Raw genomic sequence first — 16738 nt, 5'->3', positions numbered from 1 at the left:
ATAGAACCCACACAGTGCAGTACAAAACACAGAACCCACATAATGCAGTACATAAACATAGAACCCACACAGTGCAGTACAAAAACAGAGAACCCACAGAATGCAGTACAAAAACACAAAACCCACACAATACAGTACATAAACATAGAACCCACACAATGCGGTACAAAAACACAGAACCCACAGAATGCGGTACAAAAACACAGAACCCACAGAATGCAGTACATAAACATAGAACCCCCACAGTGCAGTACAAAAACACAGAACCCACACAATGCAGTACAAAAACACAGAACCCACACAATGCAGTACATAAATATAGAACCCACACAATGCAGTACAAAAACACAGAACCCACACAATGCAGTACAAAAACACAGAACCCACAGAATGCAGTACAAAAACACAGAACCCACAGAATGCAGTACATAAACATAGAACCCACACAGTGCAGTACAAAAACACAGAACCCACACAATGCAGTACAAAAACACAGAACCCACACAGTGCAGTACAAAAACACAGAACCCACAGAATGCAGTACATAAACATAGAACCCACAGAGTGCAGTACAAAAACACAGAACCCATACAATGCAGTAAATAAACATAGAACCCACACAGTGCAGTACAAAAACACAGAACCCACAGAATGCAGTACAAAAACACAGAACCCACAGAGTGCAGTACAAAAACACAGAACCCACAGAATGCAGTACATAAACATAGAACCCACACAGTGCAGTACAAAAACACAGAACCCACAGAATGCAGTACATAAACATAAAACCCACACAGTGCAGTACAAAAACACAGAACCCACAGAATGCAGTACAATAACACAGAACCCACACAATGCAGTACATAAACATAGAACCCACACAGTGCAGTACAAAAACACAGAACCCACAGAATGCAGTACAAAAACACAGAACCCACACAGTGCAGTACAAAAACACAGAACCCACAGAATGCAGTACATAAACATAGAACCCACACAGTACAGTACAAAAACACAGAACCCACAGAATGCAGTACAAAAACCACAGAACCCACACAGTAAAGTACAAAAACACAGAACCCACACAGTGCAGTACAAAAACACGGAACCCACGCAATGCAGTACAGAAACACTGAACTCACACAATGCAGTACAAAAACACAGAACCCACACAGTGCAGTACATAAATATAGAACCCACGCAATGCAGTACAAAAACACAGAACCCACACAATGCAGTACAAAAACACAGAACCCACAGAATGCAGTACAAAAACACAGAACCCACAGAATACAGTACATAAACATAGAACCCACACAGTGCAGTACAAAAACACAGAACCCACACAATGCAGTACAATAACACAGAACCCACACAGTGCAGTACAAAAACACAGAACCCACAAAATGCAGTACATAAACATAGAACCCACAGAGTGCAGTATAAAAACACAGAACCCATACAATGCAGTAAATAAACATAGAACCCACACAGTGCAGTACAAAAACACAGCACACAGAACCAACAGAATGCAGTACATAAACATAGAACCCACACAGTGCAGTACAAAAACACAGAACCCAGAGAATGCAGTACATAAACATAAAAACCACAGAGTGCAGTACAAAAACACAGAATGCAGTACAAAAACACAAAACCCACACAGTGCAGTACAAAAACACAGAACCCACAGAATGCAGTACATAAACATAGAACCCACACAGTGCAGTACAAAAACACAGAACCCACAGAATGCAGTACATAAACATAGAACTCACAAAGTGCAGTACAAAAACACAGAACCCACAGAATGCAGTACAAAAACACAGAACCCACACAGTGCAGTACAAAAACACAGAACCCACAGAATGCAGTACAAAAACACAGAACCCACACAATGCACTACAAAAATACAGATCCCACACAGTGCAGTACGAAAACACAGAACCCACAGAATGCAGTACATAAACATAGAACCCACACAGTGCAGTACAAAAACACAGAACCCACAGAATGCAGTACATGAACATAAAACCCACACAGTGCAGTACAAAAACACAGAACCCACAGAATGCAGTACAAAAACACAGAACCCACAGAATGCAGTACATAAACATAGAACCCACACAGTGCAGTACAAAAACACAGAACCCACACAGTGCAGTACAAAAACACAGAACCCACAGAATGCAGTACATAAACATAGAACCCACAGAGTGCAGTACAAAAACACAGAACCCATACAATGCAGTGAATAAACATAGAACCCACACAGTGCAGTACAAAAATACAGAACCCACAGAATACAGTACATACAGATAGAACCCACACAGTGCAGTACAAAAACACAGAACCCACAGAATGCAGTACATAAACATAAAACCCACACAGTGCAGTACAAAAACACAGCACACAGAACCAACAGAATGCAGTACATAAACATAGAACCCACACAGTGCAGTACAAAAACACAGAACCCAGAGAATGCAGTACATAAACATAAAAACCACACAGTCCATTACAAAAACACAGAACCCACAGAATGCAGTACAAAAACACAAAACACACACAGTGCAGTACAAAAACACAGAACCCACAGAATGCAGTACATAAACATAGAACCCACACAGTGCAGTACAAAAACACAGAACCCACAGAATGCAGTACATAAACATAGAACCCACACAGTGCAGTACAAAAACACAGAACCCACAGAATGCAGTACAAAAACACAGAACCCACAGAATGCAGTACATAAACATAGAACCCACAAAGTGCAGTACAAAAACACAGAACCCACAGAATGCAGTACAAAAACACAGAACCCACACAGTGCAGTACAAAAACACAGAACCCACAGAATGCAGTACAAAAACACAGAACCCACACAATGCACTACAAAAATACAGATCCCACACAGTGCAGTACGAAAACACAGAACCCACAGAATGCAGTACATAAACATAGAACCCACAGAGTGCAGTACAAAAACACAGAACCCACAGAATGCAGTACATAAACATAAAACCCACACAGTGCAGTACAAAAACACAGAACCCACAGAATGCAGTACAAAAACACAGAACCCACACAATGCATTACATAAACATAGAACCCACACAGTGCAGTACAAAAACACAGAACCCACAGAATGCAGTACAAAAACACAGAACCCACACAGTGCAGTACAAAAACACAGAACCCACAGAATGCAGTACATAAACATAGAACCCACACAGTGCAGTATAAAAACACAGAACCCACAGAATGCAGTACAAAAACACAGAACCCACAGAATGCAGTACATAAACATAGAACCCACAAAGTGCAGTACAAAAACACAGAACCCACAGAATGTAGTACAAAATACACAGAACCCACACAATGCAGTACAAAAACACAGAAGCCAAACAGTGCAGTACCAAAACACTGAACCCATACAATGCAGTACATAAACATAGAACCCACACAGTGCAGTACAAAACACAGAACCCATACAGTGCAGTACAAAAACACAGAACCCACCGAATGCAGTACAAAAACACAGAACCCACACAGTGCAGTACAAAAACACAGAACCCACAGAATGCAGTACATAAACATAGAACCCACACAGTGCAGTACAAAAATACAGAACCCACAGAATGCAGTACAAAAGCACAGAACCCAGAGAATGCAATACATAAACATAGAACCCACAAAGTGCAGTACCAAATCACAGAACCCACAGAATGTAGTACAAAAAACACAGAACCCACACAATGCAGTACAAAAACACAGAAGCCACACAGTGCAGTACAAAAACACTGAACCCATACAATGCAGTACATAAACATAGAACCCACACAGTGCAGTACAAAACACAGAACCCACACAATGCATTACATAAACATAGAACCCACACAGTGCAGTACAAAAACAGAGAACCCACAGAATGCAGTACAAAAACACAAAACCCACACAATGCAGTACATAAACATAGAACCCACACAATGCGGTACAAAAACACAGAACCCACAGACTGCGGTACAAAAACACAGAACCCACAGAATGCAGTACATAAACATAGAACCCCCACAGTGCAGTACAAAAACACAGAACCCACACAATGCAGTACAAAAACACAGAACCCACACAATGCAGTACAAAAACACAGAACCCACAGAATGCTGTACAAAAACACAGAACCCACACAATGCAGAACATAAACACAGAACCCACACAGTGCAGTACAAAAACACAGAACCCACACAATGCAGTACATAAACATAGAACCCACACAGTGCAGTACAAAAACACAGTACCCACAGAATGCAGGACAAAAACACAGAACCCACATAATGCAGTACATAAACATAGAACCCACACAGTGCAGTACAAACACACAGAACCCACAAAATGCAGTACAAAAACACAGAACCCACAGAGTGCAGTACAAAAACACAGAACCCACAGAATGCAGTACATAAACATAGAACCCACACAGTGCAGTACAAAAACACAGAACCCACAGAATGCAGTACAAAAACACAGAACCCACAGAATGCAGTACAAAAACACAGAACCCACACAGTGCAGTACAAAAACACAGAACCCACACAGTGCAGTACAAAAACACAGAACCCACAGAATGCAGTACAAAAACACAGAACCCACACAGTGCAGTACAAAAACACAGAACCCACAGAATGCAGTACATAAACATAGAACCCACACAGTGCAGTACAAAAACAAAGAACCCACAGAATGCAGTACAAAAACCACAGAACCCACACAGTAAAGTACAAAAACACAGAACCCACACAGTGCAGTACAAAAACACGGAACCACACAATGCAGTACAGATACACTGAACTCACACAATGCAGTACAAAAATACAGAACCCACACAGTGCAGTACAGAAATATAGAACCCACGCAATGCAGTACAAAAACACAGAACCCACACAATGCAGTACAAAAACACAGAACCCACAGAATGAAGTACAAAAACACAGAACCCACAGAATGCAGTACATAAACATAGAACCCACACAGTGCAGTACAAAAACACAGAACCCACACAATGCAGTACAATAACACAGAACCCACACAGTGCAGTACAAAAACACAGAACCCACAGAATGCAGTACATAAACATAGAACCCACAGAGTGCAGTATAAAAACACAGAACCCATACAATGCAGTAAATAAACATAGAACCCACACAGTGCAGTACAAAAACACAGAACCCACAGAATGCAGTACAAAAACACAGAACCCACACAATGCAGTACAAAAACACAGAACCCACACAGTGCAGTACAAAAACACAGAACCCACAGAATGCAATACATAAACATAGAACCCACACAGTGCAGTACAAAAACACAGAACCCACAGAATGCAGTACATAAACATAAAACCCACACAGTGCAGTACAAAAACACAGAACCCACAGAATGCTGTACAATAACACAGAACCCACACAATGCAGTACATAAACATAGAACCCACACAGTGCAGTACAAAAACACAGAACCCACAGAATGCAGTACAAAAACACAGAACCCACACAGTGCAGTACAAAAACACAGAACCCACAGAATGCAGTACATAAACATAGAACCCACACAGTGCAGTACAAAAACACAGAACCCACCGAATGCAGTACAAAAACACACAACCCACACAGTGCAGTACAAAAACACAGAACCCACAGAATGCAGTACATAAACATAGAACCCACACAGTGCAGTACAAAAATACAGAACCCACAGAATGCAGTACAAAAGCACAGAACCCAGAGAATGCAATACATAAACATAGAACCCACAGAATGCAGTACATAAACATAGAACCCACACAGTGCAGTACCAAATCACAGAACCCACAGAATGTAGTACAAAAAACACAGAACCCACACAATGCAGTACAAAAACACAGAAGCCACACAGTGCAGTACAAAAACACTGAACCCATACAATGCAGTACATAAACATAGAACCCACACAGTGCAGTACAAAACACAGAACCCACACAATGCAGTACATAAACATAGAACCCACACAGTGCAGTACAAAAACAGAGAACCCACAGAATGCAGTACAAAAACACAAAACCCACACAATGCAGTACATAAACATAGAACCCACACAATGCGGTACAAAAACACAGAACCCACAGAATGCGGTACAAAAACACAGAACCCACAGAATGCAGTACATAAACATAGAACCCCCACAGTGCAGTACAAAAACACAGAACCCACACAATGCAGTACAAAAACACAGAACCCACACAATGCAGTACAAAAACACAGAACCCACAGAATGCTGTACAAAAACACAGAACCCACACAATGCAGAACATAAACACAGAACCCACACAGTGCAGTACAAAAACACAGAACCCACACAATGCAGTACATAAACATAGAACCCACACAGTGCAGTACAAAAACACAGTACCCACAGAATGCAGGACAAAAACACAGAACCCACATAATGCAGTACATAAACATAGAACCCACACAGTGCAGTACAAACACACAGAACCCACAAAATGCAGTACAAAAACACAGAACCCACAGAGTGCAGTACAAAAACACAGAACCCACAGAATGCAGTACATAAACATAGAACCCACACAGTGCAGTACAAAAACACAGAACCCACAGAATGCAGTACAAAAACACAGAACCCACAGAATGCAGTACAAAAACACAGAACCCACACAGTGCAGTACAAAAACACAGAACCCACACAGTGCAGTACAAAAACACTGAACTCACACAATGTAGTACAAAAACACAGAGCCCACACAGTGCAGTACATAAATATAGAACCCACACAATGCAGTACAAAAACACAGAACCCACACAATGCAGTACACAAACACTGAACCCACACAATGCAGTACAAAACTAGCTATTGTTCTGATCCAAAGCAACAATTGATATTGTAAAAAGGATGACACTCATCTAACAACACAGCTACGTTGTAGGGATTCAGTAACAGTTAACGTTAAAGAACATTAATGTGGTTTGAGAATGGTTAAACAACATAAAGGACACACACACACACACACACACAAGCAGGTCGCCCCCATCTCTGGCGAGGGGCTGGAGGGACTCAGCAGATCTTTGAGAAAACCAGATGTTGAGGTCATTATTGGGACAGCCCGGCTTTGACCCCGTGGTGAGGTGGGCTTCAAGCTTTCTTCAGCATCTCAGTGATTCTAGGGGCTGGAGAGTCCAGCTGCAGGACAGGTCAAGAGACCTCCACAGGACCTCCAGACTTAGTACTAGACATGATTGGGGAAGCATGCTGGATCCAACCAAGGGATCCAAAATAGCAACAGAGTCCATGCAGGTCCAGAGAGTGTCAACGAGCTGCACCGCTCTAAACCCCTGCCAGGCATGTCCTGTAAATCCCACACTTCATCTAATCCAGCCGGGACAGAGCTTCCTCCTCAGGAAGACTTCTTGCAAAGCTCCATTCCAAGTATCCTTTTCAGAGGGGCATAGGAGGAAGATTTGGGGCATAAAGTTGTCTTCTCTTAGAAGCATCCATCCTCCCTCTTGCAAAGTCCACTCTAATTTTAAAGCAAATCTCCACAATCAGCTATGAGTAGCCATAGAGACAGGTGCGCTGGCAGAGTCTTACGCAGTCACAATAATGTTTGTCGCGTGCTACCCCAAGACTGTTCTTATGGTCATGAAAATGAAGTTCCTTCACAATCAGCACTAAAGTGAGGCCAGCAACACCAAGTCATTAATTCACAGGGGCAGGCAGCAGGCAGCTCGCCTGGGTGGAAGTATGTACCCCTAAAACAATAATGTCCCCTGGCCCTTCCCTAATGGTGCCTCAGTGACTTAATGGCACATTACTAATCCCGCATATCCGAGAGCAGATCAATATAACATAACCTACAAATGTTCTGCAGCCCACCTTACCAAGTTAGGTGGCATAACTCATTATACTGATATTGAACACTACCGAATACTATAACAGGTGTATAACACGCCCATGAACTGAAACATAGCGGGTACCATATGAGTAGGAGAACTGGAATTATTGAATTCTGTGGGGCAGCATTTTCTGCATAGTTATGGATGTGCCACACAATCTATCATCTGTTGTATAATTTACAATTTGAACAGAAAACGGTTTCTAGCTCAAACAGATCGAAAGTTACCAAAAACTTGGGGATAATGGTTGCCGTGCAGTGAGAAGGTCCTTGCTAAGATTGATTGGTCATCTTTCAGTTGCTTATTGCTGTATTTGGGTGCTAACCTGGTTCTAATGAGGTAAAACCTTTGGCACGTGTGTTAACGTGTGTAAATGACAAACTAATGAAGAAATACTGCAAAATGTGCCTCATTAGGCTGCATAATGTCTCCCTCTCTTCATTTACGGGCTCTATACTTTCTCCCCGTTTAGGTGTTCAGGGGGTGTTTAAACTTCTGCGCTCCGCTGTTGGGGTTACAAGCGCTTAAAATAAATCATTACATTTGTCACTGGTCCCAGTAAGACTTTTGTCCTTTCTTCCATTCTGCAGGTGGAAACGACTTCCCTGGACGGCATGGCTGAGGCATTTCGACAGGGTAAGATTCAGCTCTGACAAGTACCACGCATCATGTGTTAGAGTACCGCTTTTTAAGTCAAACCCCTGCATTATTGTACAGGGCAGAAATTGTCACGGAAATGAGCTGATGGAAGAGATGAGCATGGTATCCAGGGCACAAGTCCTAAAAAAAGTGGTGGGGGGGACTTACCAAGTTAAGCAATATGCAAGTGACATCATGGCGCATGACATCACTGCATGTGACATCGCACGTAGCATCACAGGAAGTGACATCACAACCATGATCTCATAGGAAGTGACATCACAAGAAGTGAAATCAGATCTTAAGACTTCACACATATGTTTAGCAGGTCTATCATGAGTACATTTGAACAATTATATTTTACGTAGGAGTTGTGCCAAAAAAGTGACACAACCGGGCGCAAAATCTGGGTCTCAACTTATACATTTTTAAAAATCCTGCCACAAAGAAATTGGCAACAAGGAGAAACATGACACTAAATCTGTTCTGCTTAATTGGTTGCAAAGTCTGCATTTTAAAATATCTTATGGAGTTAAGGCGCCTGCTGTAGAGGTCTACATGTGCCCAGTAAATCTCAGGGAATAATAATAATGAAGAGATAACTCTGGAGGTTAATGCACTTGTTGGAGAAATGTGTGTTTCGTCAAGTCCCAGTTGTGGATCAAAGTAGCATAGAAGGTTAATATGTCTTCCTCAAAGAACATCATGTACTATGCAGATGACACATGGCGATGGGTAAAGTAGGTTACTGCTTTTAACACAGGGATCTTTCTGTTACTTGCAGTTCATAAATTGTAATCCTTCTAATGTAGCACAGCGAGCCATAAAGGACATGTGACTCCTACGTCTTATAACTCTCACTGTCTTATGTAACACTCCCTGTACATTTATTTACACACTTATATGATTTATTGTCAATGTGTAATGTGTACGTGTGATGTAAAGCACTTTGACACCCTGCATTGGGATGAGTAGCACTATAAAAGTAGCAAAACAAAATAGTGGAATTTAAATTGTTATTTGTGTAAATACTGGGACAGGCCGACACATCTGACATTCTTACAGTGCATTCATATCTCATATACACAATGACTGAACAAAGTAAAAACCATGACTCTCTTAAGTACTTGTGAAATAATAAGCTGTGTGCTTCCCCTCAATTGCTCAGAGGTGTGAGGTTCCAGATAGTTCCCAGCCAGGATACACAATGAAAAGAAGGCCTGATGTCCACTTAACTTCGGCCTTTATTTTATGCTCAGATGGAATTTAAAATAACAAAGTCCTCTCGTCTGCGCATTGCTGCTCGGAATGAAAGCAGACAACATACAGGCACTGCTGAATGTGTCTCGGTGTCTGAAAATTACACCGAGGCGAATTCAACATATTTCAGTGGGGCCCAACTTCTTGGCAGGAGAGACAGCGACCACCCTATGAAAAGAGTGGATAGACACTGTCTACCCACGTGTACTCTCGACTTGTGCCCTGGGTATCTCGATGCCCTGCAGATGTTTCAGTTCTAGAACATTGACAAGAATACCTCACTACAGCCAATCAAGTGTTTGACAGGTTATGAAATTGCACAACCCTGATTGGACTGTGTAACTGCAACAAATGATGGACGGAATGCTTAATGATTCAAACATTCTCCCCCACTCAAGAGATCTGGGTTAAATCCATCGTTCTTTTGCCCTCTACGCCACCCCAGTTTGGACCCAGCCATATGCAAATCAGTCTTGACCCTGTGCCTCATGAGGACAGTCCACACCGAACTGCCAAGCCAGGTCCTCCCTGGACCGGAAACAAACATTCTGGGACCGGTATCAGGGTATGTCACCCTTCCTCAGCCAGGCTAACTCACTGTGCCACTGGAATCAAGCTATCCTCAACAACTTACTCTCTCTACCCTCAACTGCTGGAAACTCAAAAGGTGATAAACCCACTTTGTCATGGCCCTCGCATTTACCACAACACGTCTTAACAGTTTGAATGGTCAGTTGTTTCTCTGTCATCCTTGAAGTGGTAGTTGGATTGTTCATATGTGTTTAACTGAGCCTGAAACTCCTTGGGAACTGCAGCATGCTGGGGAGTGCCTTTCCAGGCTGCCATATGATGGAGCGTGGGTCAGCAGCTCTGGTCACTCATACACCTAATACTCACCTGGGCCCAAACCCTATTCATACCATAAGCTAGTAAACCCCGCTGGCCTCAATTTTGAGTAATACCTGTAACTTTGTTCTTCACCTTTACCAAGTCTTAGCAATTCAATACATTTTGTTTCATTTCCTCGACGAATCAGGTTGCTGAGTTAGTTTAAGGTAGAATGACATTTACCTCTTTACTCTGAATAACCACAGACTCAAGAAGTTTTGAAAACCTTTATCTAAGTTAATTTGTGAGTCAAAATTCAATTACAGTGACCACCTTCATTTCAAGAGGCAAAATACTCTAAATAATTTCATAGCAAAACAAAAATGATCAATGATGACGGTACCTGAAAAAAGAGAAGGGGAAAAAAAGGGAAAATAGGCATAGAAGAACAGAATTGCTGATTATATTTACCTATGGTCTAAGATGAACGTAATGGGGGCCATATAGAGTCTCCAAGACAGGTCACAGGTAGAAGAATGGGCAGATCCAGATCTGGAAGGGTAACTTCTCCTAAAGTACAACGCCAGCGTTGCACGCCTCTCTGGCACTACTCTCCTCGGGTGTCCCTTTTCCGCAATCCCTCTAGATGAATAGATTATCGATCAGTATCTCGAACTCTCAGACAGAGTTTCTGGTAGCAGCAAGGTCTGAGACAGCGTTTCGGACAGAATCTGGAGCAGCATACGGGTTGGGTCAGTGACGAGTCGGAGTGACAGATCTGACAAGTCGGACAAAGTCTCTAGCTATCTTACCTCAATTATACTGTTCTTGATTCGTGTACCACCCCCCCCCGTATCAAATCTTATGTTTTCCTTTATTCTGATTGGTCAGGATGAGGAGGTGAGTTCATCACACCACTTAGAATTTAATATTTTCTCTATGAACTATTGTTATGTGCCCGCCCCTCTTTTCTTTTCCCATAGCTTTATTCCCACACACATTTCACATTACTCAGTAAATTAAACATTTTATTCCACATTGTTGCTCCCGCAGGGGTCATCAGTTGACCTTCTCATGCTTCTTCATTGAAGGTGGCCTTGGCTGAGTGACACGGGAGACGTCATTGTTTCCGGCCAGTTTCTATGCACATGCGCGCAGTTGATGTGAGGTAGGGATCCCAGTCACCTTCTGGGGTAGTGTTTTAGGGTTTAGGGTAGTGCAGAGGTGTTTGGGTAGTGTAGGGGGTACTGCTGGTGGTAGTGTTTTAGGGTTTAGGGTAGTGCAGTGATGTTTGTGTAGTGTAGGGGGTAGTGTTTTAGGGTTTAGGGTAGTGCAGGGTTGTTTGTGTAGTGTAGGGGATCAGGCTGGGGGTAGTGTTTTAGGGTTTAGGGTAGTGCAGCGGTGTTTGTGTAGTGTAGGGGGTAGTGTTTTAGGGTTTAGGGTAGTGCAGTGGTCTTTGGGTAGTGTAGGGGGTCATGCGGGGGTAGTGTATTAGGGTTTATGGTAGTGCAGTGGTGTTTGGGTAGTATAGGGGTCGTGCTGGGGGTACCGTTTTAGGGTTTAGGGTAGTGCAGTGGTCTTTGGGTAGTGTAAGGGGTCGTGCTGGGGGTGGTGTTTTAGGTTTTAGGGTAGTGCAGTGGTCTTTGGGTAGTGTAGGAGGTCGAGCTGGGGGTGGTGTTTTAGGGTTTAGGGTAGTGCAGTGGTGTTCGGGCAGTGTAGGGGGTTGTTCTGGGGGTGGTGTTTTAGGGTTTAGGGCAGTGCAGTGGTGTTCAGGCAGTGTAGGGGGTCGTGCTGGGGGTTGTGTTAGGGTTTACGGTAGTGCAGTGGTATTAGGGTAGTGTAGGGGGTTGTGCTGGGGGTAGTGTTTTAGGGTATAGGGCAGTGCAGTGGTGTTTGTGTAGTGTAGGGGGTCATGCTGGGGGTTGTGTTTTAGGGTTTAGGATAGTGCAGTGGTGTTTGGGTAGTGTAGGGGGTCATGCCTGGGTAGTGTTTTAGGGTCTAGGGCAGTGCAGTGGTGTCGCTGTAGTGTAGGGGGTCATGCTGGGGGTAGTGTTTTAGGGTTTAGGGTAGTGCAGTGGTGTTTGGGTAGTGTAGGGGTCATGTTGAGGGTAGATGTAGGGTTTAGGGTAGTGCAGTGGTGTTTGGGTAGTGTAGGGGGTCGTGCTGGGGGTAGTGTTTTAGGGTTTAGGGCAGTGCAGTGGTGTATGTGTAGTGTAGGGGGTCGTGCTGGGGGTTGTGTTTTAGGGTTTAGGATAGTGCAGTGGTGTTTGGGTAGTGTAGGGGGTCATGCCTGGGTAGTGCTTTAGGGTCTAGGGCAGTGCAGTGGTGTCGCTGTAGTGTAGGGGGTCATGCTGGGGGTAGTGTTTTAGGGTTTAGGGTAGTGCAGTGGTGTTTGGGTAGTGTAGGGGTCATGTTGAGGGTAGATGTAGGGTTTAGGGTAGTGCAGTGGTGTTTGGGTAGTGTAGGGGGTCGTGCTGGGGGTAGATTTAGGGTTTAGGGTAGTGCAGTGGTGTTTGGGTAGTGTAGGGGGTCATTCTGGGGGTAGATTTAAGGGTTTAGGGTAGTGCAGTGGTGTTTGGGTAGTGTAGGGGTCGTGCTGGGGGTGGTGTTTTAGGGTTTAGGGCAGTGCAGTGATGTTTGTGTAGTGTAGGGGGTTGTGCTGGGGGTGGAGTGTCAGGGTTTAGGGCAGTGCAGTGGTGTTCGGGCAGTGTAGGGGGTCGTGCTGGGGCTGGTGTTTCAGAGTTTAGGGCAATGCAGTGGTGTTCTGGCAGTGTAGGGGGTCGTGCTGGGGCTGGGGTTTTAGGGTTTAGGGCAGTGCAGTGGTTTTCGGGCAGTGTAGGGGGTAATGCAGGTGGTGGTGTTTCAGAGTTTAGGGCAGTGCAGTGGTGTTCGGGCAGTGTTGGGGGTCTTGCTGGATGTGGTGTTTCAGGGTTTAGGGCAGTGGTGTCCGGAGAGTGCATGGGGGTCTTGCTGGGGTGGTGTTTCAGGGTTTAGGGCAGTGCAGTGGTGTTCGGGCAGTGTAGGGGGTCTTGCTGGGGGTGGTGATTCAGGGTTTAGTGCAGAGCAGTGGTGTTCGGGCAGTGTAGGGGGTCGTGCTGGGGTTGGTGTTTCAGAACTTTGTCAAGGGTGCTGTACATATATCTATCATACATTCTTTGGAATTGGGCTCAAACATTTGAACAAGCCTGTCTTTTGCTTCTAGTATTCATGTCTATTATAAGCTTCTGCTGCTGATCTAAAATCCAATAATATAGGGTTATGAGCCCAAAATACCTCTGTCTTATCATCTCTTTCAATCCCAGTCTAAACTCCTAATAATAGATCATACTTTGTTTCTTCAAGACTCTTTCACAAATAGGTTTTAAATTCCTGTAATGCCTATATGGCCCAAAATGTATAATAATCCCTTCTAATCGAAGTGTGCATAAAAGCAAAACTCTGGTCATTGACTGAATTCATGGAATCTTAGTTTAAAATCACACAATGCCTTTGTATTGTTCAAATGTAAACTGTTTTAATTCCTGTCAGATAACAGCCTCGCTGTTGGGACAGCCTTCTAATGCAATGGTCAGTTTGCACAATGCAATCACCCAAGAAGGACTCTGTGTTTATAAATGATCTATCGATTGAGCTCTAAACGTCTACAATGCAATCTATAAGCTCCTTCTCACCATATTCCTGCTGTTGTTTTAGCCATTCTTTCAATACATATTTCCACCCTAACTAGAGGTATGTATCCCTTGTTTCCAGGTAAGAGCAACAGCCACTTGAGAGAAAGACATCAGCAGAAGAATGTGATCAAGCCAGCTGTTCATTTAATGGGTAAGTAAAAGGGAGACACCTCAACCACGTGCTCAAACATGAATCTCAGAGGGTGTGTGAAACAAAAAGCCAATGTGCGTTGAAAAGACAAAGATAACACTGAGCATAAACAGAAAACTGTAGAGACACACCTTGATTTGGGGGAAATGTCATCACAGGATTAGCTCTAGTCTGTCTGTCACAGCATTTCCTAAGGTAGCTATGATCCACCTTCTGTTTTCTTCTGACGTATGTCATAATTAGGTGAAAAGCACACACAATCTCGTACTAAAAGCAAACGGAGGGACAGGGTGTGTGAGGGAGGGATTTGTGTAAAGTGTGACCTCAGTGCTTCAGTTACAAAAGCTAACTCAGGCCCTAGGGATTGTATCCATGAAGCACGTGATCTCAGGACGCAAGGGCTCGTGCAGCAAGAGTGATGTTAGCCATACTGCCAGGGACGTGAGGTTTCCTGTCTGAGTGATGTAACAGTGAACAAAAGAAGAATGTATGATGTGACTTCTCCTCCTTGGACCGAAATGAGGAGTAAGGTATATGCCCTGGCCATAGCGGAGGATATCGGTGTTGTAAAAGTACAAAGACCCAGAGATTTATGCCTCTGAAGCTGGTTTTAACTAGCTAAAACATAGAGTTAAAAAAGTATGTGACAAACATTGTAGTAGAGACATTGAACAACCTGAACATTGACTGTGAAAACAACTGATAATAAAGCACAAGTTACTCACTGTAGTAGAGCACAAAGCTGGTAGCCCATAGTTTTCTCTCAACCAGACTCTTAGGCTGTCCATAGCTACTCAGGAGGACCTGAGAAATAGCTTGCATAGCAAAACACTTGGTAAGTGAACACAATGGATTCACAGGGACACCCCCGCACCCAGCTTCCAGCCCTCATTCCTTGTCTCTCCATTTTCACCTAGGTGTATGGACAGGGAGGGGGCTGGTCTACCAATATAAAAGTCACTATAGTGAGTCGATACAGCGAGTACCTGCAAGTTCAGGGAGGTGGCTGGTCTACCTATATAAAAGTCACTATAGTGAGTCGATACAAAGAGTACCTGCAAGGTCAGGGAGGTGGCTGGTCTACCTATATAAAAGCCACTATAGTGAGTCGGTACAGCGAGTACCTGCAAGTTCAGGGAGTGGGATGGTCTACAAATATAAAAGTCACTATAGTGAGTCGGTACAGCGAGTACCTGCAAGTTCGCATTACAGGTATCTCCCACACATCCCCTCCTTCATAGATAAGATTACTGCACAGAGCACAGGCGACCCTACTACTGTTACAGTCTGGACAAACTGAGCATGAGCGGACGTTCCTAGGGTAATCTTTACAGATGGCATATAATGCAGCCCATGTGGCTGACCTGCAGGTGACATCCAAGTGGAACCCAAACTAATTTAAATTATGATTCATAAAGAGTGTTGTCTCCATTCTGGGGGGGGGGGGGTGGGGGAGGGAGAAGAATTACAAATTCTGAGAAAATATGCTTTACTGCAGCATTTACCAAGGAAAACTTTGTGAATATGAGTTTCAATGACAGACTCCAGTAGCTGTCAGATCTGACATGAAGGACTCCCCATGAAACCCTGACCACTCCAGTTGTGGAACAAATCAAAGCATGTCTTTGATGTTCTTTGCCAAGGCCAAGTGATGACACCTAAGCACTGTCTCTTGTTTTGGAGTCCCTCTATAAGTCTGTGAGACAGACTGGTTACCTTCAGAAGCTCCATTTAGCGACAAGACAGGATCTCAGGTACAAGGTGAGCAAGCGACCGAGAGCAGAGTGCAGCCACTTACTCAGGTTCTCACCGCCAGTGCTGGTGACAGGCGAGTGCCACGACATAGATGAAGTTGTGGATCCAAAACCGGTTCAGATGCAAAGGGTTCACCAGGATCATGGAGCATGAAGGAAGGAGAGTCATAGAGGGTCAATCTGACGTATTCAGGATCAACATGTCCGCCCAGATTTACTAACATGTGGTGCAAGGCAACCTGTTGTGCTGCCCTGTGTCAAATGGAGAGAGCAGGAAAGAGCCATATTTACTACGATATGGCACAGTCCTGCTCTCTGTCTGCGCTGACGCACAGAGTGCTACCTAGCCCCAACGCAGGAACCCTTTCACCATGGTGCAAGGGTGCTTGAGTTATGGGCAGTATTATTTTTGTGCGGGAAGGAGCACCTTTCTGCAGAAAAACAGTCCTGAGAGGCTTGTTCCTTTTTTCAAGAACAAGGAAA

General features: G+C 43.9%; 1 protein-coding gene across 1 annotated transcript in view; it reads left to right on the top strand.

Moving 5' to 3' along the window:
• The window catches only part of LOC146802290 (lymphotoxin-beta-like), a 284570-nt gene that overhangs the window by 235090 nt on the left and 32742 nt on the right, over positions 1 to 16738 (top strand). The window contains exons 2-3 of the mRNA XM_085621860.1: positions 8543 to 8588; positions 14430 to 14501. Coding sequence (XP_085477986.1) covers positions 8543 to 8588; positions 14430 to 14501 — 118 coding nt within the window. The remainder of the gene's footprint in view (positions 1 to 8542; positions 8589 to 14429; positions 14502 to 16738) is intronic.

This window comes from Triturus cristatus, chromosome 8 (genome assembly GCF_964204655.1).
Source record: "Triturus cristatus chromosome 8, aTriCri1.1, whole genome shotgun sequence".
In the NCBI taxonomy this organism is placed as follows: Eukaryota; Metazoa; Chordata; class Amphibia; order Caudata; family Salamandridae; genus Triturus; species Triturus cristatus.
This window is presented reverse-complemented; position numbering and strand designations above follow the sequence as displayed.